The sequence below is a fragment of the Rhipicephalus microplus genome, chromosome X, assembly GCF_043290135.1.
Source record: "Rhipicephalus microplus isolate Deutch F79 chromosome X, USDA_Rmic, whole genome shotgun sequence".
NCBI lineage: Eukaryota > Metazoa > Arthropoda > Arachnida > Ixodida > Ixodidae > Rhipicephalus > Rhipicephalus microplus.
Genome location: NC_134710.1, coordinates 375,602,303 through 375,628,108, shown reverse-complemented (window position 1 = coordinate 375,628,108; position 25,806 = coordinate 375,602,303). Strand labels below are relative to the sequence as shown.

At 44.0% G+C, this 25,806-nt stretch overlaps 1 protein-coding gene across 2 annotated transcripts in view; it reads right to left on the bottom strand.

The window, feature by feature from the left end:
• Positions 1–25,806, bottom strand: part of LOC119161062 (three prime repair exonuclease 2) — an 86,688-nt gene that overhangs the window by 15,439 nt on the left and 45,443 nt on the right. The window contains exons 5-6 of one of the 2 annotated variants that reach the window (XM_037413394.2): positions 4,850–4,989; positions 3,891–3,937 (exon numbers count right to left, since the gene is read on the bottom strand). In XM_037413394.2, coding sequence (XP_037269291.2) covers positions 3,891–3,937; positions 4,850–4,989 — 187 coding nt within the window. The remainder of the gene's footprint in view (positions 1–3,890; positions 3,938–4,849; positions 4,990–25,806) is intronic. The other variant, XM_037413393.2, reaches the window with a different exon arrangement.

The following is a 25,806-nucleotide window of genomic DNA, read 5'->3' as shown; positions in this document are numbered from 1 at the left end:
GATTCGAAGTCGCTTAATTGGAATTATCGGTTAATTGGAAGTGGAGTGGGGGTCCTGTCAGTTTTGCATGCAGTTCAACAGGAAGAAATTCTCGGTAATTGGAAGCTACAGGTCTGAAATTTCGGTTAATTCGAATTTATTTTCAATCGAATTCCCGGAGGAAATCGTAATATTTGTTAAATTTCCTATTTTCGAAGTTCTAAACAACAATGCGTGTCCGACCGGCACCCAAGGGCATCGCAGTTGACGACAGCGCCGCAACTCAAAGCGTCAGCTCATGGCATCGCAGTTGCATGCAGCGCCCCAGATCACGAAGCGGCTGCTCCGGCGTTTCCGGTTCCGGGCCTCACTGTTGATCTCGTTACGGTCGTGTGCGGACTCAGCGTTTCCACGTGGGACGAAGCTCCACATGCATTTACTATGGCAACTCGCGGGCCTTTTGAGACTGTCGGACGCTGAGATCATGGAGATGGTTCGGCCCAGCGAGCCTAGTCACGAAACTGAGGTTGACGACGACGACGTCGCAAGTGAGCCACTACCGCGGGCTGCTGATGTAATTGCGGGCCTTGCCCTCGCGCAGCGGTTTTTCACTGCTGAGAGGAACGCCGAGGAAGCACTCGGGCACATATACAGCCTGCAGGACTTGCTTTCTGCTGCAAGATTCACCAAACAGAAGCAAACGGCAATAACAGATTTTTTTTTCATAAACTGCTTTGAAATAAATGTATTTTTTGTTCATTGTGGTTAATTGGAATTCCACTTCATTCGAAGTTTTTCGTAGTCCCCGTGAACTTTGTATTAACGAGAGTTGACTGTACTTCCAGCTGCAGCAAGACAACTGCAGTGTAGCAGCTGAATGAAATGCGGCACAAAGTGATAACAGCATCGCTCAAGGGTGTAACAGCATCGCTAATTTCTCTTCGAAGTGACTGTAAATAAAAGGTTTGTGGGTTCGATTAGATGTTCGTCACTCATTACAGTAACATTGTTAGGCATCACGACCTATGTTTTGAAAGCAAGACGTTCCGGTGCTATGAGCAGGTGAGTTCTGCTGTCCAATTGGAATATTAATGCGAAAAGTGCTTTGATGCTGCCCAGTTCAGAACTCTGAAATGAACTTGGGGCCGTCCGGCAATCCTTGGAATGGGGAGGGGGTCTGCGCTTCCGGCAATAGGCACGCCAGTTCAGCAGCTATGCCTTCCCCAGGGTTCGTACAGGTTCCTAAAGTGAAAATTCAAGGATATTCAAGAACATTCCATGAGCTGTCACAGTTTTTCAAAAACTCAAAACGGAACGCAAACTTGAAATTCTTTCACCCTAAAATTTTCAAAACTGACCAATTTTATTGTGCTCACATCAAATATATGGATACTAAAATTATAAAATATTTAGTCTTGGCTTCTCAAGAGCACAACACAGTTTACAAAAGTGGTTGAGAGTTTTCGAGTATAAAGGGTTTGCACCGAGCTTTGATCCGCAAGAGGGTAATACCATCACCATGCTATTTTGAAGGTGTATTCGTAAGTACTCCTTCGCTGCCCAGGCTTCGGCATGCAGGACGTGTTTCGAAGGTCTCTAGACATCCGTTGCCGTATGGATCTCTGATAAAGTACGAGCAGCCAGTTTTTTGGATGTGCAGGGGTGAGACGGCTCAGACTGAATTGGGAGCCATTTTTGGAGCAGCGAAATTCCAATTTTGGAGCAGACAAACCTTGCTTTGCAGCTGTTAGCGGCATTTAATTTCGTCCTAAGAGCTTGAAAAACAAAGTTTTAGCAATGTGAGAGCACAAGTGCATATTTTAAATTTTGTTTATATTAGACATAACACTGAAACAGACTTTGAAGAAAGTTTTTGAACGGATTATTGCCAGGTATGAACTGAACTACACTTTGTAACAGACAAGTGAAATAATATATTTATAAAACATTTTGAAAACTACGTTTGCAGAAACATTTGAAAAAAAAAAAAAACTCATCACACTCAGAAACAATTTAAAAATTGTGATTGTATAAGTATCGTAGTTACGCAAGAGTGGGCCTTCGCCTAAGAACAGTGACACAATTTAGCATACTATTCCTTTGACTTTTTGTACGTCTGGTTCTCTATCTTCTCAGCTGTACGGTTGATATAACGTCAAGTGTATTACAAGCACTTAACAGACGCAACAAAAGCTTGCTTCACTGCTGTTCGCGGCCACCTCAGACAGGACTGCCTTCAATGGTGCGAAGCTGGAGCCAAGAAACCTCGCTGCACCGACTGCCTCGTAAAGCGCTTGTGTATGGCACGAAATAAGCGAAGATGATACTAGGTGACGACGCTGCTAGACGCGTGCAACCATGCATTATTAATACTGCCCACGTTGGCCTGTTCCATCACTGTTCATGCAGAACTCCCGATAACACATAGACTTGCGATTGCCACCTGCACCACCCCGTGACTTGCGTAAAGCGCTCGCAACGCGCAGCACAAGTAAGCAATATGTCCACAAAAATGAACCACTGAACGTGCAGATGCCAGGCTGTTGAAAAATAAAAATAAAAGGAAAAACAGGAGGTATGCCTGTCAGTGCGGAACAGCTGTCGACCGAAACACCGGTCGAATGTGAAGCTAAGCCTAAAAACTCGTGTAGCCCAGAGCTGGCATGCAATTACACCTCTTAAAGCACTCGTCAGTTCTGATGACAAAACGGAGCAGTGGCAAATCACGGTTTATGAAAACTGTGCCACATAATCGCTGACGCATCATGAGTCACGAATAAAGTGCCAAGGTGCTGGTTACTATTGTTTAAACTGATTTACATGCGCATTCTGTCACCGCGAGTTCGCAAACCGTGCAAGTTTGTCTTCAGTGCTGCTACCATGTGCGTCTCTCGCTACCTGTAGATACCGACATGCGGATAAGGCAAGTGATAGCTTTTTTAAGTGGAAAATGCCATGAAAACTGGCCTGTCAAAATGGGTTCACGGAACCCACTTTAAGAACCCACAAGCCAGAGCACAGCTGCAGGAGACACTTCGCATGCAGGAAGATTATTCCAAGTTTACGCAACAAGGTACTCGCTCACGGCAAACAGGCATGTGTAGGTGCCGTGTAGGTGCCTGTAAAACCACAGCGACCGAAGAAATGTGCTATGCATAACAAAGAACCTGAGAGTCAACTCTGCAACACATGCCACTCAATTAGGGTGGCTAACTTCGTGGTTTTCTCTAAGCAACACTGGCGCCAAAATACACAGCCTAGCTATAAGCAGCAGCGCTCGATGGATGGCAGCACATTTTTGCGAAGTCACGCACATTTACAACAGTCCAGAGGAGATTATGGCATCACTAGTATGGTGCAAGGTAAAAAACACGCTTTTTCTTGCCATTTTCTTCGCATTCATGGCACTGCTTGGAAGGTCATGTAGCCAACTCTGCTTATCCCAGTTCACTATAACTCAGTATTTTTCCCCCACTGAAGTTGAGGTTGGCATCAAGATTTTTGCTTTTGATGCTGTTTTAGAGCAGTTCGGCGCAACTTTTACAATGTTTATGCTTTTAGAGCAGCTTGCCACAAAAACGTAAACGTATCTAAAACGCGCAATATGCGCAGTTGTCTCATGCCTGCAAGTTTAGCATGTGTAGGAACCTGCAAAATGATAATTACATAGCTTCCTCGAGGATTGCCCATTGTATAGTGTTATTTACCTTATATAAACATGAATAAATGTATATCTTGATGGTGTCAATAATGACTATCCTACATCACTCTGCAAGTACTAAACAGTAAAAAACTAAAAACTCACAATGTGCAATGAAGTCTTAGAACAAAGGTTGAGGTTACTTCACTATGAGCGCTGTGAAGTTCACCAAACATATTTAAAGCAATCAGTATAACGTCATTTCACTTACACAAAGACAAATAAATATATAGTAGGTATGCACTTCATCGACGTCACCTGCAAGGAAAGCAAGAGGCAGGTTCAGCATTTTGCATGTGCAAAAAAACATGCAACACATGCTAGTTTTTTTTTTTTAACTATAGTTTGGAAAGGAAATGTTACACGTCCACTAATGCTCTGTTACTAATTGCACTAAATGCACTAATTGTGTCCACTAATGCTCTGTTACACGTCAGATGGGCACAAGCTTTCCCCGTACCTCATATTTAAATGGAAGACGCTCCCGAAGGGAGTCAATTTCCCGAGTGGTGTGATCGTCCGGGCCAACGAGAAAAATGGGTGAGCGTTGCAATCGATGTCTTTTTTTTTTTTCATCGTAGAAACCGAGTGCGCGTTACAATCGAGGGCGCGGTAGAATCAAGTAAATACGGTAGGTTCGTCATAGGCGGTCGTAGCTGTAAAGAGCGGCAGCTAAAAAGGTCGTCGTGAGAAAACTGACCGCTATGTTTTTTTGTTATTCCTCACTGTCACTTTGACGCTGATGAAACGTCTCGAATGTAAGCAACCTCACTCGCAACATCTGAAGTCAACGTACGGCATTTGCTAATTTGGGTTACCATTACAGTGAGTTAACTAGTGGGTCAAGTGCAAGCGAACATTTTCCTCATGCTTCCATTTGAACTTTTTCCATTTGAACTTTTTCAACTTTTCATGCGCCATATTTTTACTGTGACCCTGTCTGAAGTGTTTACTGTAACAGTAGGTGGCCTTCGAAAATGCTTGCTATGTGTAGATGCAGTTTCAAAGGGTGGCATAGAAAAATCGTAATTGCACGAAAATATGGTCGTTACAACTGATAGATCTCTATATCTGGGACCGTTATAAGTGGATTTGACAATACTTGTTACATTCACGGAGCTTCAGCAAGAGGCAATGTAGGCTCCCACCATAAACTATGTTAGTACATACCATGAGTACGGGGAAATCAAAAATATCCCCATTGTGAGCCAGAAGGCAGACTGGTTGTGCTAAAACCGAGAGGAAAGCACGAATGGCAGGCTGAGCTTGATTAAAAAGTCCCTGGTCCTTCAGGAGGACGGGGTCCAGACCTGCAGTATACAAGGCGCATGCCCTCATCAATGCCCTCATTTCTTGCATGAACACTGTCACAACTGCCAATTTTAGTGTACCCTTTGTCACAAAGAAAAAAAGACAGGCAATGTCAATTTTCTCTTCAGTTGAGATTGCTTGCAAGATGCAAGCCTTGTCAGCAACATGCGTTTCCTTATTGATCCAAATCGCTCGCAAGATAGGTGAAAGCTCATCAGCAGCGGATCCAGAAGGGAGGGGGGTAGGCACAGTCAGCACTCCTCCCCCTTCAGTGCCTATCATGCGCCCTCTTTGTCAGGTTGCCTGTGGATGTTGCCAAGGCTGCCACTGCCCAAAACTGGTGACCAAATATTCGGTTACTACCTAAGAATAAATATAAGCTCCACCTATAGCCATAACTTTGCCAACGCGAGAAAATTGGCATCAAATCACAATTGTTCATTTGTGTGACACCAAGTACCGTTCGCACATTTTACATTGGTGGTTTCCTTATGAAGACACAAGTAGGTGCTACTGGTTATTGGTTAAAAAATGCTGACTTCCTTCACAATTTCCAAAAAAATTTCAACATCACTCTCTGCCAAACACATTTCTTCAAATAAGGACGTCAAACTTTTAATTATTATTGGGAGTATTATTTGTGTTAGCAGCCAAAAAGTATTTATGGTTGTAACGGAAACCCCGTAGCAAGACTCTCGCACAGATGAATGGCTAGTGACCCGCAGTTTTTGGGGCAGTGCTTGTTCGTTTATATGTGTTTTGATTTTTATTCTTAAGTTGTCACTGACTATAGTGGTCAGAACATCTGTTCCCAATGCAGAGGGTACCTCAGATTTTCTAATGGGTGGAAAAATTGCACAGTTCTGGTGCTCTGTGTTTTAGGAATTCTATTTCTGAGGTGGTGCCTCTTCTTTTCCTCAAACTCCTTTCACCAGCTTGCTACCAATTTTCTTTTTCCTAATTCCCTGACTTTTCCAGGTTTTCCATGATGATTTAGAGTGAATTCTATGACCATCACATTTGCATAGAAAACTCTGCACTGGAAAGAGACCCTAGAGTGGCGAAAAAAAAATCGGGCACTTCTATAAAATAAGGAAATATATGTACCACACATGCTCAGAATCACAGGATGTCCACTAAGTGAATGATGAGAGGGTGAAGCAGTGGGATCGTTCAGTGTTACCGTAAATCACCTGTGACATTGACCTATCACGCATCTAAATGATTGCCAAATGATATACAGTTACATACAATGTTCATTGGTCATAATTAGTATGTTGTATTGAGTTGTGAATTTCATTTTGCTTTCATTATCACTGCTATGTTATTGGGTCTAGCCTCAAGTTGGCAAAGACGAGATCTGGGCACATTCCCCTGGTAGTTGTTGTTCTTTCCAGGCATACAAAATGCATTTTAGAGCATATCGAACCGTCATCTACATCACAAGCCAGTCGTTGTCCATGATCACCAATGTCATCATCTTCATCGCCATGGCGTATAGTGGGCACCTTGCATGTGCTACGCCAATGACAAAAAAAGAATGTGTGGTCTGGAATGTGCTCGTTCTTCATCATCATGAGTATAGTCATCATCATGAGTTATAAGTAGGTACCTTGCATGCGTTGTGCCATGATGGCTTTGATTCATATATGGGGTTTAACGTCCCAAAACCACCATATGATTATGAGAGACGCCGTAGTGGAGGGCTCCGGAAATTTAGACCACCTGGGGTTCTTTAACGTGCACCCAAACCTGAGCACACGAGCCTACAACATTTCCGCCTACATCGGAAATGCAGCCGCCGCAGCCGGGATTTGAACCCGCGATGTGCGGGTCAGCAGCCGAGTACCTTAGCCACTAGACCACCGCGTCGGGGCGAAAGTGCCATGATGGCAGACAGAATGTGTGGTCTGGAAGGCGTTTTTGTTAGTCAGCAGCGTAATCATCATGATCATGGCGTATAAGTAGCTACCATGCCTACGCTGTGATGCTAAAAAATAATCACAGACTTAATAACACCATCTCAAGAACTTGAAATGAAAAATTTAGTTGAAGTTACCTAATGCTACTCTTGAAATGCAAGCTACCAGCAATAAGTAGGTAGCTGAGGACGTTCGCCATTGCATTGGCAATAAGAAGAAGAAGAAAAAGAGAAGGCATGACTCATGTTGAATTCCAATGGCGGAGTCGGAGCAAGTTTTTCTGCTCCTTTCAGAGCAAGTGTGTTCCAATGACAGAGTGAGAGCGAGAGTCAAAAGTTCCAATGAGAGAGTTGGAGGGGATTCAGAGCGGGAGTCCCTCCGTGGAGCAGAAAAAACTGCTCCACCGAAATCGGTGGAGTGGACCGGAACTCAGCGTGACGCATTTCCTTTAACACGTTTGCCTGCTTCGGGGCGCGGCTGGCGCGGCGCGAGTTGTGTTGATAATGGCAGATGGCATGGACAGCTCGGCTACCTCGGCAAAGCGTGCGGCAATGCTTCTGCTACTCGATAGCGACAGCAGACATCGTGGACAATAGCTGTTGCACGCTTGGCGTGATATCCATTCTACACAGGTGAATAGCGCTGAACAAGCAAACGAACGATGCGGCGATGCTGGTAAACCACGTGGGAAACAGACAGCGGAAAAAACCACGCGCAAGGTATCCTGGGTAACGCGGCAGCTTCCGCCTTGCTCCAGCAGGGCGGGTTGTGTTCCGATGGCGGATTTGGAGGATTTGCTCTACGCCAGAGTCGAGCGCTCGCTCGCGAAGTCAGTCGGCTGCACCGACTCCGCTATTGGAATTCAACAATAGACCGGCAAGCTTCACCTAATGGCAGTTCTAGCCTAACCAGAAGGCCTTCATGTCGAGTCAAAATCATGGTCAAGACACACATGCACAAATTTACCGACGTGAGTACTAATGTTGTGGAAAGTCAGGTATGCTGTGTGCTATGTAGAAACAACATAGAGGAGTATTATAGCATTAATGAAAGGGTGGTGGGTATCATAATTAAACTGAATAAGAGATACAAAAGGAAAGTGGTACAGGCTTAACGCGCCTACATCCAGCTATGATGACGCTTCAGTTGAAAGCTTCTATGAAGACGTGGAATCGGCAATGAGTAATGTAAAAACGCAGTATACTATACTGATGGGAGACTTTATTGCAAAGGTAGGGAAGAAGCAGGCTGAAGATCAGGCAGTAGGAGAATATGGTATCGGTACTCGTAACCCCAGAGGAGAGCTACTAGTAGAATTCGCAGAACGCAATAATTTACGGATTTTGAATACCTTCTACCGAAAGGGAGGGAACCATAAATGGACATGGGGGAGCCCTAATGGCGACAATAAGAACGAAATAGAGTGAGTGCACACCCAGGCATCGTGCAGGATGTGGAAGTGCTTGGCGAGGTACGATGCAGTGAGCATGGAATGGTAAGATCTCGAACACACTTAGACTTGAAGTAAAAACGACAGAAACTGATACGCAAGAAGCCAATCAATGAACTAGCACTTAGAGGGAAAGTACAGGAATTCAGAGTCTCGCTTCAGAGCAGGTACTCGGCTCTTATTGAGGAAAACAGCCTTAGCGTTGAGGCAATGAATGATAATCTGACGAGTATAATTATGGAGTGTGCAGTGGAAGTTGGAGGTACTGTAGTTAGACAGGACACTGGCAAGCTGTCCCAGGAAACGAAGAATCTCATTAAGAAGCGTCAAAGCATGAAAGCCTCAACACAACAGACAAAATAGAGTTGGTAGAGCTTTCAAAGCTGATTAATAGGCTTAAGATATCCTATTTAAAAAGGTAAAACATGGAAAGAATTGAACATGCCTGAAAAACGGAGGAAGCGTCAAAGCAGTGAAGAGGAAATTTGGGATAGGCAAAAATCGGATGTATGCACAAAGGGACAAAGAAGGCAAAATAACTACCAATATGGATAGGATAGTTAAAATAGCTGAGGAGTTTTCCAGAGACCTGCAGTGTAGCCGGGACAACCCCGACCTTTAATACTATAAGAACTAGCAGTAACCCAGATGACACCCCACCAGTAATGATAGAAGAAGTCAGAAAAGCCTTTGACAGCATGCAAAGAGGCAAAGCTGCTGGTGAAGATGAGGTAGCATCAGATCTGCTGAAGGATGGAGGACAGATTGTGTCAGAAAAACTAGCCACATTGCTTACGAGGTGTCTCCCCACTAGTAGAGTACCAGAGTCTTGGAAGAACGCTAACATCATCTTAATACATAAAAAAGGAGATGACAAGGACTTGAAGAATTACAGGCCGATCAGCTTGCTCTCTGTAGTATACAAGCTATTTACAAAGGTAATTGCTAACAAAGTAAAGAAAACATTAGAATTCAATCAACCAAAGGAACAAGCAGGATTTCGAACAGGCTACTCAACAATTGACCACATTCATACTATCAATCAGGCAATAGAGAAATGCTCAGAATATAGCCAACCACTATACATGTCCTTCATATATTATGAGAAGGCGTTTGATTCAGTAGAAATATCAGCAGTCATGCAGACACTGCGGAATCAGGCCGCCGATGAAGCATATACAAACATCCTGGAAGAAATCTACAGGGGATCAACTGCTATCATAGTGCTTCATAAAGAAAGCAATAGAGTACCAATCAAGAAGGGTGTAAGGCAGGGGGATACAATCCCCCCAATGCTATCTACCACGTGCTTACAGGAGGTTTTCAGAGGCCTAGAATGGGAACAGTTAGGGATAAGAGTTAATGGAGAATACCTTAGTAACCTGCGCTTCGCCGATGACATTGCAGTGCTGAGTAACTCAGGGGACGAATTGCAACTCATGATTACGGAGTTAGACAAGGAGAGCAGAAAGGTGGGTCTTAAAATTAATCTGCAGAAAACGAAAGTAATGTACAGCAACCTCAGAAGAGAGCAGCACTTCGAGATAAGTAATAGTGCACTTGAAGTTGCAGAAAGCTATGTCTACTTAGGGCCGGTCATAACCGCGGAACCGAACCATGACATTGAAGTAACTGAACAATAAGAATGGGGTGGAGCACATTTGGCAGGCACTCTCAAATTATGACAGGTAGATTGCCACTATCCCTCAAGAAGAAGGTATATAACAGGTTTATCTTGCCGGTACTTAGCTACGGAGCAGAAACCTCGAGACTTACAAAGAGGGTTCGGCTTAAATTGAGGACGACGCAGCGAGCAATGGAAAGAAAAATGGTAGGTGTAACCTTAAGAGACAAGAAAAAAGCAAAGTGGATTAGGGAACAAACGGGGGAAAGATATCATTGTTGAAATGGACATAGGCCGGGCATGTAGCGCGTAGACAGGATAACCGCTGGTCATTAAGGGTAACTAACTGGATTCCTAGAGAAGGCAAGCAGGTTAGGGGGAGACAGAAGGTTAGGTGAGCAGATGAGATTAAGAAGTTTGCGGCTATAAATTGGCAGCAGAAAGCACAGAACCGAGCTGGCTGGCGGAACATGGCAGAGGCCTTTGTCCTGCAGTAGACGTAGTCAGGCTGATGATGATGATGTAGAAGCAAAAGAACATCAAAATAGTGCATGTACCAACATGGAAGCTAAAGAATGCTTTAGTGAACATGAAGAACAAGTTGCCGAGCGAAAACTTCTCCAGTCTTCTTACTGCCATAGCCTGCGGCGATTGTGACAACCAGTACATCAGCGAGAGCAGCTATTTCAAAAAAGAAGTTAAACAACATGAATATGATGTCAGTAATCTACGCGTGGCCTCACATGCCTTCTCAAAATAGGTGGGATCTACAAGCCACAAAATTTACTGGTCAAGCACGCCTCTTCTGGCCAAAGAAATGCTTGCATCATGCCTGCACCTGGAATGCCTGCACATACAACTGCACATTCACTGAACAAGAGTAGTGGGACACTTTCTACAATGTACTCTCGGTGCTTACACCACCCACTAAGGCATACTTAAATGCGCGGTACCTTTCTTGTGGCTATTATTTTTAACAAGGCTCCCATAGCGGGTGCGAAAACGTCAGCAAACTTTGTAGTCTTTTGGTAGGTGTATCCTTCCTCATTTACACTAAGAACGAATAATTACGCACTGCCATTTTTTTTCTTGCATCTGCTAGCTGTTAACCGTAGCTGCAGACGAAGGGGCAACTTTCTAAGGCTTTATCAATTGTAATGCTTGTAAAAAACTGAGACCAACGCCATGGCTGCCCAGTCTTCTTCCCTTTAATGGAACAATCCAAGTCCCTCATGACTATACCCAAGCCCTAAATGCGGCCGTCGTTTTCTTCTATATTCAACACATTCCTGCTCGTGCCAAATAGTAAACATGTTTAGTCGAAGCACGAGCATAGTCAGCACTTGGAATTTTCAAGTGCCTTACATTGAATTAACTAGTGAGTGGTTCAGGTGGTCACTAACGCCGCTACAGTTATCAAGTCATTCGCTGTGATATGTTTTCTAGCGATGTCCCGCTTTTACCTCTCTTCTCACTCTTAAAGTCTCATTGGCAGACACTACAAATGAACACTGCAACCTGGCCTCGCAAATCTTGTATACAGTAAACCTCGTTATAATGCACTAACAAACATTTCAGATTAACAAACTTTTAAAGAAATCCCATGCCAACTGCCCACAGTTTCAATGTAAAAATATTTCACTACTACGAACTTCAGAATAACGAACATTCCGGAATAATGATCGTTATTTAATTCCTTCATCATCTTAATAACACCTCAGTACTACGAACTTATATCCCAAAATGCAAGGATTCTCAGATTTCAGTCACTGTATGAGTCATGGCGGTCGAAGCTCTAAGCTAGCAGACGACGCAGCGCGAGCGGACACCCTCCCGCAAAAACCTGAGATGAGGTGGGAGGAGAAAAACGCGAGCGGAGGACTTTTTTTTCCCTCCTTTGTGAAGGCGACGATGCATCAGGTTTTGTAAGCGGAGTGCGAGCATGGGCTGGGAAAACCTGAGACGGTGCAGGAGAAAAAAAAGTTTTCTGATGTGGAGGCGATGACAATCCATCGCGTTTTTCTTGCATGTTTATCGGTTGTTCACGTGCTGTCACTCGTTCCAGGCCTCTCCATCTTGGTTTTCTCTGCGTATTTTGTGAACATTTTAAATACTTGGGAGTCAATATTACCAATCAACTGACGTGGAGTAATCAAATTGACGACGCTTGTTCCTCCGCCTCTAAAAAACTAAGGTTTCTTAGACACAAACTAAAAAATGTGCCAACTCAGATCAAACTTCTTGCATATAATACATTTATTCGACCCCGTCTAGAGTGCGCATGCGTAGCCTGGGACCCGTGTTTTAAAAAGGATGTTTATAAACTTGAAATTGTCCAGAGGAGAGCGGTAAGATTCATCTATAATACCTATCACAATCTTGATTCACCTTCATCACTTATGGCTATCAACAACATTCCGCTCTTGAAACAGCGTAGAACTATCGCCAGACTCAAGTTTCTTTTCCTGCTTCGTAATCATCAGTTTAATATCGATCCCAGTAAATACATTTCTCCCTCTTCTTCCAGGAAAACCAGGCATGCTCACAATCATGTCTGACACCTTACTTTGCACGTACTAACCTTTTCAAATATTCCTGCTTTTCGAGAACCATTAGCGAATGGAATGCACTGCCTTCAAATGTTTTTCCTGAACGTGGCATTCCCGACTTTGAAAACTACATGCATCTTTTTGTGTAATCAACACTGTTGATATTTCAATGCTAGATTACCTCATCTTATTATTTCAACTGTGTAGCTTTACTTTTTTGTGCTTGAAACTGTTTCTAGAAGTTTGTTTGCTTTTTTTCAAGATATGTATAACTAAGCATCCTATTTAGTATGACTTGTTTTTCAGTAGCTTTGTGTATTCTAACTTGCTGTATAACTTGTTCGTTTTTTTCGCTATGCTCCCTTTTTGTGCCCCTCCTGCTTGGTCTACGGACTGCAGTATGTAGTAAACAAATAAACAAAAACAAATAGAAGTATGTGCCGGCGTTGGTGTTGCCATGAACTCAACAACCATTCCTGCGGCAAAAAGCGAAAGCAGTTTTCGTTGAGTGACAAAGTAGACATTCTCCGAGAAATACAAGGCAGAAAGAAACGAGCCATTGTGGCTAAAGAACGTGGAGTGGCGCGGTCGACGATCGCCATGATTCTGAAAGACAAAGAGAACATCTTCAAGCACCAGCAAGAATCTCAGCTTGTTCCATCAAGGAAGCGACTGCGGCTCGGTGACTTCCAGAATATTGACGCAGCTGTGCTCACTTGGTTTAAAGACGTGAGAGCACAGAATGTGTACATGTCAGGCCCAATGCTACAGGAAAAGGTGCAGCAGTTCGCTACTATTCTTGAAGTCACCGGCTTCGAAGCGTCTTCTGGCTGGATCCACCGTTTTCGCCAACGAAACGGCGTAACCTGGCAGACGGTGTCTGGCAAAAAATGCAGCCGATGAATCAGCAGCAGACACGTTGAGAGAGGAAAGTTTCCACGAAATGGTGAAGTCCTACGCGGCGGCTGATATTTTCAATGCAGACGAGACGGCCTGCTTTTATCAGCTCCTCCCGGACAAGACGATGCATTTTAAAGGAGAGTAGTGCAAAGGGGGCAAGAAGTCGAAGTTTCGAGTCACCATGCTGTATTGCTGCAATGCAGATTGCACTGATACGCTGAAGCCTCTAGTGATCTGGAGGTCTTCGAAGCCCCGCTGCATGAAAAACGTAGTGTAGCTGCCGTGCCAGTATCGGGCAAATCAGCGTGCCTGGATGACCCGCAAACTGTTTACAGAGTGGCAGCTGACGGTAGACGAAAAGATGAGGAAGGAGGGGCGGCACATTCTCATGATCGTTGACAATTGTTCGGCGCACATTGTAAACATTCGGCTTATGAATGTACGTCTTGAGCTCCCGCCGCCGAACTGCACATCGATACTTCAGCCACTAGACCAAGGCATAATAAAGAGCGTGAAGTCGCACTTCCGGAATCGTTTTGTTCAGCGGGTGCTCATAAACCTGAGCCTATAGCGCCCAACCGCCATCAACGTTCGAGAGGCAGCGGAAACGCTTACAGGCACATGGTGGAGCGTCGCATCCACCACCATTCAAAACTGCTGGAGGAAGGCCAGCCTGATGACAACAGATGGCCAACCACAAAGTGATGAACCGGCAGCGGAGGGAAGGGAGCTCTGAAGCAAGGTGGCCGTGCAGCTAGCCGTCGATCCCTCAGCCACATTTGACGACTATGTCGAGTCTGACGAGGTGACGTGGACATCAGCGGAGCTTACAACTAATGACATCCTGCGAGCATCCAGGGCACAGACACTCGGGATGAGGATTGCAGCGATGACACGGACGTCGATGTCACGGCAGCACCTAAAGATCGCGACGAGTCTGTGTCGGTCACGGATGCGTTGGAATAGTTGAAAAAACTTCACATATTCGCAGAAATAAGCGACACAGCAACCGAAGCAGTGCATAGAAATGCGGACGGTCTAGAATCATTCGTGATGCAGAGTTTGTGCTCCACCCGTCAAAAAACAATCACGGACTATTTCAAACAAACATGCTTTGTCTTACGTTCACGTGTGCATTGTTGTGAGAAACTTAAAGGACGTACTGTTGCAAAGATAGGACGTTTGCGTTACTGAAATGTTATTTTTATAGTGAATTTTTGGACTTTCACTATAACGACTTTTCAAAATAATGAACATTTTTCTGTCGTCCCCTGAAGTTCTTTACACAGAGATTTCACTGTAGAACGTCATAACGAAGTTCCCTCAGGCAGGTAAGTAGGCAGCTGGTAGTCTTGAAAGCATAGCTTGAATAATCTGGATTCAGCCGCCTTCGTTAGTGAAGTTTACACCTGCGCTTCATACTCTTGCTGCTTCAAAAGGCTGTCTCTACAGGACGGGTGTGGGGGATAAAATTTGTACCACTGGCCTCACGAATCTCCAAAGAGTCATTGACGAGAAAATATTGCGATGAGTGGAGATATGCTGTTGACTATAGTCGGTGGGCTTTCGGTGTATTCCCGTCTAGGTGCACGTCCAAGCATTGCGAACCTCAAGCCATCATCACGAAGGGCGAGTCAGTTGGGAGTCAGAGTATACGAGAGGGCTCCCACATCACGAGCCTCCAACCAACCTGCACTCACATCAGTCCATGGGTGCTCCTAGTGATCTTAGTTTCAGCCAGAGTCGAGCTCCGGGGTTTCGCGGCACCATATGTAAAGAACGAGACCGATTCCATGGCTGCCCTGTCTTCTTCCAACATGGGTCTTTAGAACAATAAAAAATGGCAAAAAAATGCCTGTTTTGCAAAACTTATTTTCGGGGCATGTTTACCTCTCAGCACTTACTAACACCGAATTCGGTCAGGAAATGCGATTAAATGGGCCTTCGAAGCACCCTAGCAGCACTAAGATGCCCCCAAAAGAACGAGATTTGTTCGAACTTGAGGCACGCGCCATGAGCATTGCAGCGCGCCGAGTACCACCACCTTGAGCTAGATTTGAAGCTATTTCTTTTGTGCATAATTTAAGCCATCTCGAAATGGCATCATCCAAGCAGAATGGCCGCTGTTGCGGGTTTTCTGAAGGTCGTTCCAAGGTTGCTGATTGGCTCTCTCTCAGCGTGCATTTTGAGTGTGCCATACAGAGGCTCCCATTGGCTGATGTGACCAGCGCACTTTTCAAAAGCGCCGTTCCACGTTTCCCATTGACTGGCGTGAGCAACCCGGTGGTTTTTTTTTTAGTTTTCTTGCGCGTTCGCCGTCGGGGCTGTACGATTGTGTAAGTCTCCCCTTGCACTCGTGCATGTTTCTCGAGGCAGAGTCTTTGTGCTTAGCGCTGGTAGTTTATTCATTATTCACGCGATCAAGATGTGCAGAGACTCTCGTCTGAAACCATCCTCACAACGAGCTTTCAGAGTGGTAAGAAGCGGGCTTGGAACGAGGCACCAGCTAGAAGTGCACCGTCGGGACGAGAGTTTGGTAGAGTCGGTGTCCATTAGGCACCTTTACATTTACGATCCGCTCCGTGTGCAGAATGATCCCGCGAGCAACCGAACAGAAAGCGCGTGCCCCGCTCCACTTACGAAAGCAATTGAGCAAAGGGTAAAGGTACGCCCACTTGGTTTCGCTGCGATTTCGCAAAAGTGCTTGTCAGAAATGCTGATTGATTGATTGATTGGTATGTGGGGTTTAATGTCCCAAAACCGCCATATGATTATGAGAGATGCCGTAGTGGAGGGCTCCGAAAATTTCGACCCCCTGGGGTTTTTTTAACGTGCACACAAATCTGAGCACAGGCCTACAAGATTTCCGCCTCCATCAGAAATGCAGCCACCACAGCCGGGATTTGATCCCGCGACCTGCGGATCAGCAGCCGAGTACCTTAGCCACTAGACCACCCCGGCGGGGCTTGCTTAGATTTCACGTTTTTTTTTTTTTTTTGTCAGAAACGTGAAATCTAAGCACTGTCTTGGCACACTACATCTGCGCGCGGCTGAGCGTAAGGAACGCTCAGCTCATAGCGACCTATTACACAGGGCAGCATGTTGCCTAAGATCCAGGAAGTTAATGATTAACATGCAGGTGATTAATTAATATTTATTGAGTGTTTAATAATTAAACTAATTAACGAGGAAGCAGTGACTTTAGTCTCATACCCCGTGATCTTTACAGGACACTCCGCCCCCTCAACCACTTGCCAAGGTGGGGCTCAGATCTTGCTTTCCATAAAAAATTTTTTCAAATGATTCCTTGGATGAAATAAGACACTTTCTTTTTTTGTTTAGCCGGCAAACAAATAGGAGACATATAAATGAAATTTATTGAAGACTTGTTTTAGAAATTTCTGCAGCGCGTGTCAAAACTTCAAATGCGATTAATGCGATTTTCTCAGCTTTGCATTTTTTGCCAGCCTGACTAGCCTTATTCAACTTTTCGTTAAGTTTTTGTAAGCCAATTTTAATAAATGTTAGACCATTGAACTCGTAAGGGATCAAACTGTGGAGCTATGCTATTTTTTATGGCTAAGTTGTATATAAATGATTTTGTGAACATTATTATGAGCAAACTACACTTTAGAATTATGAAGCATCAATACAATTGAAAATTTTAATACGATGGTGGATATCAGCATCAATAAAAATAGCATAACTGCATATGGCAGATCAAGGCTACAGCTGCATCTTCAACTGAACCAAAAAAATACCAATGTAAAGTGCCTTAATCCCCCGTAAAAAATAGCCTAATTAAATTTCTCCTATTTTCTCATAATCTGAGAACTACTTGAGGTACAATAAAATTAATTACATTTTAAAAACAGGAGTAAGAAACATATACACACCTAATTTCATTAAAATATCTCTAATAATAAAAGTTTCACTTTTAAGACAAGCGTCTGCCCTTAATGGCGAAACGTGCTCTCCGCAGCGGTTCGTGACATCTAGTCTAATTGGTAGCATGAAACTGGCGGCGATTGATAGGCGGATGTCATCCGTTCCAGGAACGCTGCTGATATCTCGTTTGAAGTGTTGCGTGGCACATAATCGAAGCAATTTCCACAAATAACTTCTTGAATGCTGCCAGAATGTCTGTCACGTCTACTTCTGGTCATCGCGATCGAATTTTCTATGCTCTGCGTCCACAGAAGAACACGTGAACGGTGGGAACGTGTTGACACTTTTCCTCTAATACAGTTGCCGACGAAAAAATTCACACTTGGATATTTTCACTTCCCAAATGTGTCGTCAAGGTTTCCATTGCACTAATGCATTTCTGTGACAAATTTTTCAGACGAATTTATGTACCAAAGTTCAATTTTCTGGACTGAATCGGCGGTTTTGAGCTAGGCCGCTCGATTTTGAAAGCTGTATAGTTGTATTTATTTTTTTTTTTTGAAATGGTCGAGTTTGGCAGGCAGTGGCTAGTTTAGTGGCCTCCAAAATTGGAAACAAGCACAATCTTTAAGTTTCAGAGGCCATGTCCGATCTTTCTTGGCTAGCAAAACTGCATAACTTTTTTTTTTTTCAGTGAGCCTTATCATCCTCATTAATACACCGGCAGGTTGTTTTTATTTTCTGGGCGTTTACCAGAAACCAGCGTGGAAAGTCAGAGAATCTGGACCATTCTGAAATGTCGAAGAATTTCTGAAAAAACTGGCCTGGAAACTGATGGTAGTCTGTGTGACCATCACAGATGTAAGCATTCTTAAATATAGAAGAAAACGACGGCCCCATCTAGGGTTTAGGTATCATTATAAGGGTCTTGGGTTGTTCCATTGAGGGGGGAAGTGGTGTTAAAAAAAAAACTTTGTTTGCTTACCTAGAGCAATGAAATTTGGCATGCATACTCGTAAGTGTCTCGAATGGGGAAATATGCAGTTTCATCATGCTACCTACAGTTGTTCTCAAGTTACATCATGCTACAAAGTTCGACCTGTATGGACTGCTCGTGGAAAGCCTAGCGCTGTAACAAAACATGCCAGGGAGCTGCAAAATGTTTTGACCTTTACTCAAGATAATACTGTTCGGCATGACAATCGCAGAATTTTTTAAATACGAAGCATTTCTTAGCAAACTTCGGCGACTTTGAGCGTATCTATCTATCTAGCCGCATATGACTTTTAGCTCGCCTTGCCGTTTCGATAATGGTATCGATACCAAACTTGGTATGACATAACATGACTGTATAAAGAACATATTTGACTAGTCATAACATGAAAATCATGACATGTATGTCATGAATGTCATGATTTACATTTAATGGTCATGCAGCTCTTGCAGTAGTTTCGTTCACATGGCATGATGCAAAACTGGTATGCTATAGCATGATTGCAAACACGAACAACAGACCCTAACATGAAAATCATGACATGCGTGTCATGTAACAACATGACTACATGCGACGCTCATATGTGCTCGCGGCCGTTTCGCTAGTGTCACATATACCAAATTTGGTATTACTGTACGTGAATGGATGACGAATGTATGTGACTGGTGCAAATATGATAATCATGAGATGCGCGTCATGTAACAACATGACTACATGCCACTCTCATGATGCGCTGGCGGCCATTTCGCTAGCTTCACTCATACAAAATTTGGTATTACGGGACGTGAACGGATGACAAAGGTATGATACTGGTGCAAACATGATACACATGAGATGTGTGTCATGTAACAACGTGACTACACGCTAGGCTCATGATGCACTCACGGCCGTTTTGCTACCTTCACATGTACCAAACTCGGTATTACGCGGCGCGAACGGCCGACATAGGTAAATGACATACAAACATGACAATCACGACAGTCGTGTCATGTAATAACATGACTACATGCCACACTGATGATGCACTCAGGGCCATTTCACTAGCTTCACATATGCCGAATTGGTATTACGTGACGCCAATAGATGACGAAGGTATGTGACTGGTGCAAACATGATAATCATGAGATACGTGTCATGTAAGAACATGACTACATGCCACAGTCAAAGTGCCAATACATTTCGACGTGATGCGGTGCGCGTGCTCGCCGGCGTTCATTTTGTCGCGTCTCGCAGCCATTGCCACGCCAAGCACCGGTCCTGCCACATACTCGCAGACGCGTGCCGCGCTGCGTTGCATTGACGCATGAGCGTTTCAGCGTGTCCATAGTACCTGCATCACGAAAAGAGGGAGAGGCAGTGTTGTTTGGTTAACGCATCATCGCAAAATGCAGCACGTCGCATTTCGAACTGGTTGCCGTCGGACCGCGCCAACGGACGCTGGTCGCGCTTGGCGTCAGACTACAGAGTGCTCGCGTTTTGCTAACGTAGCGTCGCTGTGCCCAGCGGCCGCGCGTCAACGCTACAATGGAGTACATTGAGACCTTCATGATGTGCTCGCGGTCGTTTTGCTATCTCCACATATACAAAATTTGGTGTTATGCGACGTCAATGGATGACGAAAGATATGACTGGTGCAAACATAATCCTGACACGCGTGTCATGTAAGAACATCACAACATACCACGCTCATAGCGTGCTCGGGGCCGTTTAGCTAGCTCCACATACACTAAATTTGGCATCACGTGACGTGAATAGATGACGAAGGTAAATTACACACCAAAATATGAGAATCATGACACGCAAGACATGTACGGCATTATTTACCTCCACCTCATAACGTTGTGCTGATTTTAAAGTGACATATCAACATTTCTCATTCATGCTTCGCATATCATTGATTCCCACTGTGCACGAAATCTGCCAATTTTTTTATCACTTTTTTTTGTACAGATCATCATGGCTGCCTACACACATTGTCAAAAAACAATGTCATGAACAAGTAATCTAGAAAAAACAACTGGACCATACACAAGAATTTAAGGATTGTCAGAGCCTTAAAGTGGTAGGCCACCTTCAAAAGTCTTTTTTTTGGGGGGGGGTGGGAATAAATTTTTAGAGTTTTGTTTTTCTTGCACACCCAAACATTCACATATATGTTGCAACAAAAACTATCTTCCTAGCGTCATTAGTTTGTGAGTTACAGCAAGTTTTCTATACCCTATGCTCCTATAGCAAAACCGAAACCACATTTCCAACTATGGTTTCGGTTTTGAAAAATCGCTCTTTCAAAAGCAAGTGTTGTTTCGTCTATATCAATGCTATTCAAAATACTTTATGCATTTTATTGTGACTGTTATATAAGATGATGTCATTAGTTACAACTTTGTGTTTAAAAGTCTTCGTTAATCTCTAACAACAGCCACAAGGGGGACGCACGATGCTCATCAGAATTTTTGTTGTTTGCCATGGTCAGGCTACGTCAGGCTTCGTTCTGCATTTGTTCCACGTGTCAACGCTACTAGGGCTGTATCCTTAGGCCACTTGGACCATATTACGACCAGCGTGGGGAAGTTCAGAACACAGAAGACGAGGAAGCGCAAGTTTGCTGAAAATCGCTACACGACGACGAGGCTGCCTACTGACACAGACGCCGGTATTTCGGCAACCACGAAGAAGCTTGGGGACATAAACAAGGCGTACCAGGCTCCACTAGAGAATTCTGCGCTCCAAGTGAACAGGATAATGGACATTGGTATTCTTTCTTCAGTGTTTTCATCGCTGGCATGTTCCGAATACATGAACACAACACTGAAGCTCGAGGAACGCTCTCACCAAGGGATATGCTCGGCTTGTGCGGTCGTGTGTACCGACTGTGGGTTGAAGCGCCCATTCATACGTTGAGAAAGGTGGGTCGTGCCAATAAAAACAATTTACGTCTGGTTTACGTGATGCGCCAGTTAAGAAAAGGGCACACTGGTGCGAAAACTTTTTCCAAAGTGATGAACATGCCTGCTCCTCCACGTCACTTCGCCTAGGACAAATTGTCATCTCGGCTTTCTGCAGCGGCAGGAGAAGTGGCATCGAAGTCGATCACTGATACTGCTGTGGAAGTTCGTCGTGCTGTGGGGAGTGCCGAGTGTGGTGTTTCAGGTGATGGCACGTGGCAGAAGCGTGGCCATTCATCTTTGAACGGTTGTGTGTCTGTGATTTCTGTTGACACGGGAAAGGTTATTGATGTTGAGACCCTTTCTAGTTCGTGTAAGTCTAGTTTCTAGTTCGTGAAAACCAAAAGCAAGTTAAGGCAAGATAGTGCTTCGTACCAGGAATGGAAGGCAACCCACACCTCTTGTCAAGCAAACCATGAAAGAAGTGCTGGCAGTATGGAGACGGTTGGTCTATGCCAAATATTTGAAAGGTCGAAAGGCAAAAGAGATTTGAAGTACCTGCAGTACTACGGCGATGGTGATTCCAAGAGCTATGCCGCTGTCAAAGACATGTATGAAAAGGTCAGTGTGCAGAAACTGGTATGTATTGGGCATGTCCAGAAGCGTGTTGGCTGCCGCCTCAGAAAACTTAAGAAGACAGAGCGTGGACTCGGTGGTAAGGGAAAGCTCACTGATGCCCTCATTGACTGCCTGCAAAACTACTATGGCATCGCCATAAGGGCTAATGTGGGGAACCTTTCTGCAATGAAAAAGCTACCCTTGCCTGTCTTTTTCATTGCAGCTCTACCGACAAGCAGCCAAGACATGGCCTGTGTCCACTTAGACCGAAAAGCTGGTGAGGATAGCAAAGGGTCGAAGCACTCGGCCAAGGGAAATATGTACACAAAGGAGGACTTCCTAATGATGTGCTCAACGAAGTTAAAACTGTCTACAGTGATCTGTGCTCTGATGAACTTCTAATGAAGTGCCTTCATGGAAAGACTCAAAATGCTAATGAGTGTTTCAATGGTCTAATATGGCAGCGGGCACCCAAAGAGGTCAACGTAAGCTTGCCTACAGTAATGTTTGCCTAGCATGATGCTGTGGCACACTTTAATAATGGCAGTGTAAGCACCCTAGATATCCTGAGGCAAGCTGGCATAGAACCAGGGTACCACACGACGAAAGCTTGCATCGCCAGGGATCACCTGCGCATGCAGAATGCTAAACGCAAGTCAGCGGATGGGACAAAACAGGCCAGAAAGAAAAGACGAGCAGCCACCCGAACAAAAGGGGACAATACTGCTTTCACAGAAGGGCCCAGCTGTGAATCTGGTGCATTTTAGGCCTGCATGCGAAGATTGTGACCCTTTTTACAAGCTCGGAAATCTTTGTTTACGTTTTTCCGAAAGTAAAAATTTGCTCCAAATGTTGCGACGCAAACTTTCATAACGTATTTCTCAGCGTATACTTTGAACTGAAATTTTGCACAATGATTTACAATATATATATCTGTGCAGTGAACTAGAATAAAAAAAATCCATCGAATATTTTTCAGTTCACAGCTAAATTCTCCAACAGTTAGGGCTAAAGACGACTCCGATGACGAGCCATGTTCGTAGATCGTGCGCCCGCTTGTAGTAATCTGATTGTGCACCCGCTTACAGCTCCCAACTAAAGCGTAAGTATATCCTAAGTGATTGTCGAGACGCGAACACGTCACAAAGTAGTGATTTTCGAGAGCCATGTCCTCGTGAATCACAAGCAACAGACGACAATCTAATTGTGAGGCAAGCTGAGGCAACATGGCGGCCACAGCCAATCAGGGGCCCCGAAATGACCTTCAAACATTCGTTTTTTCTGCGCTTGTTTTTAAAGGGAGGGCCAGCTGAGGCAGAAAATTCTCTGTCTGATGAGACCAAGAAGCCGGCTCCTAGCCGCACCATTGCGAAGCTATGTATGATTTTTTGAAAATCGCTGCTTACTCGCGATTTCCAGAAAAAGCTTCGCTAACTAGGAGGGTGAAATGAATTTTCCAAAGGACTTCTGCACGGTTTTCGGTGTAGGCTTGCTCTTGTGCACAGGCTTTCAGTGTAGGCTTGCTCTTGAGCACAGGCTTGCTCTCGTGCCATGGTGCTCTGCTGGCGTAAGCGACGTCCTGAACGGAGCTCCAGGAGTTGGCTTTGGATGGAGAGAGGTCGAAGAGATCGGGAAGCACCTCCACCACTTGAAATACAACGGTTCACCTGACGCTTTATTCAAGCACCAGCAAGATGGCGCCGATGATGAAGAAGAACGGGGCGAAGACTGATGATGGTTATTGACAGATGAGGAAGACGACGTCCAATGAATTCTTACAATATTTTGGAATCAGATAGAAAAAGAGTTCTAGAAATTGAAAACTTGATTTTACAAAATTCGATTTTTTTTGCCTTTTTTTTTCGCAATTCCAAAGCCACGCCCCCCCTTAAATGTGCAACACTACCATCCAACAGATTGCCAAGTTTGAACTGCAATACTAAGCAGCTGACCAGGGTGGGCACTGGTGCGTCAGAACAAACTCAAGTGCATGTCTCTTCACAGTAGACATGGCCATGGACAGATCAGGGGCAGTATCTTGTAATACAGTAAACTCCTGTTAAGACAAACTCTTAATAATTGTTGGGGTTTAACATCCCAAAAACACCACATGATTATGAGAGATGCCATAGTGAAGGGCTCCGGAAATTTCGACCACCTGGGGTTTTTTAACGTGCACACAAATCTGAGCGCACACACGCATTTTTGCCTCCATCGAAAATGCAGCTGCCACGGCCGGGATTCGATCCCGCGAATGCGTATCAGCACCCAAGTGTCTTAGCCATTAGACTACCATGGCGGGTAAGATGAACTCTGTTAAGACGAATTCTTGCTTCAGACCAACAGCATGGGAATGTTTGTTTGGTTTCTCATAGACTCAATGCAAAAAAAAAAATCTGCTTAAGACGAACCGCATAATGGGTCTCTTCTGTTAAGACGAACTATCACAGCGACCAACATTAACAGGAATTCTGCGCAACAAACATTAGTCTTGTGGGGGCATTCAGACGAGCAAGAGAAAGCAAAATGAAAGAAAAGATGATGCAAAGACTTTTCAAGGCAAATAAAAAGCGAACTGCGACGTGCAAGATGGAAGCAAGATGAGTAAAAAAGAAAGGTCAGCATATAAAGCTGGCATCTCCCTCACCCCTAGCCTGTAAGAGGAAAATGAGCCAGCTTCAACATCAAAGAAAGCAACAAAAAGCGTTAATCCTTATGTAATCTCCTCGCTTTCTTTATTTCCCCAACTGGAGTACAGTGGAGAACAGAAGAGCACAAGAGCTTGGCTAGAGGATCAAATGCAAAGGGAGGCAAAAAAAGTCAAATGAAAGTGAAAACTGGAACAATGATCTTCTGTACATTATAATTATATTAAACGGAAATGACATATACAGCTCTAGCACTCCCTTCAGTGGAGTCGGATGCATTGTCATCGCCGTCACACACTAGCGCCCAAGTGCATGATGTGGTCAGTTTTCGTTGTTCTGCTTAGGGCCTGTGCGCATCATTTCTTTTACCAGTGAAATGCAGCAAATTTTGATGCACCATTTTCATTATGGAAGTGCACAACAAGGGAAGGTCATTTTTCACACTAAATAAAGCTGCGTAGTGTCTTTCTTGTGTGCCCGAGGCTTGTGACCATGAGTAGCGTTAACGGAGATCTTCAGCTGCACACTGTTCATAAAAAGTTACTGCGGGCTGAAAATAAAAAAATATCAAACTCAAAGAATAGACCCTTATAAGGTATGAGATGGAGGCGTATCCGAAAGTGATAGCAAAGCCTGTAAAACAGCCTCTCAGAAGGTAAACAGCCAGAAGAATGAATTTTCCATTATTTTTTTTAAGAAAAATTGTGCTTGTCTCTGCCTTTATGTCTTTTTCTAATCATCAAAATATGGTTGTGCTACAGTTTTATTGTTAAAATGTGGTAGCAATTTATTCATGACCATATTTATTATGAACTCAGGAAATCGAGTACTAGTTAGGTTAGTGTAAATACACTCAAACGCCATTATAACAAAGTTGCATCTTACACGAAAATAAGTTCATTATATAAAAAATTCGTTATAAAGGTTTACTCTTATCACTATATCTATTGCAAGACTATTTTTTGCTTACTTCATTATAACCAATATTTTGTTATATCCAGGTTTGATATATCGAGGTTCGAGTGTACTCTACTTGAAAGCATAGTTTTTATAAAGCTGAGCCAAAGAAATGCTTTTGTTTTACCTTTCCTCCCCATTGTAAGCATACTCCATTCAGTGTTTTCAAGCAATACATTTGGGCGCACTTGACATGTTAGCATTTCGTTTTTTGGGGCATTTCTGATAAGCCAAACTCCTGATTAGACGAACAAATGATCGAGGTTCCTTCAAGTTCGCTTTAAAGGGAGTCTACTGCATAATTCAAATGTCATTCCATTTTAGGAGCATCACACTAGATTGTGTCAGCCCATTTTAGTTGCACACTCAAACCGCAGCAGC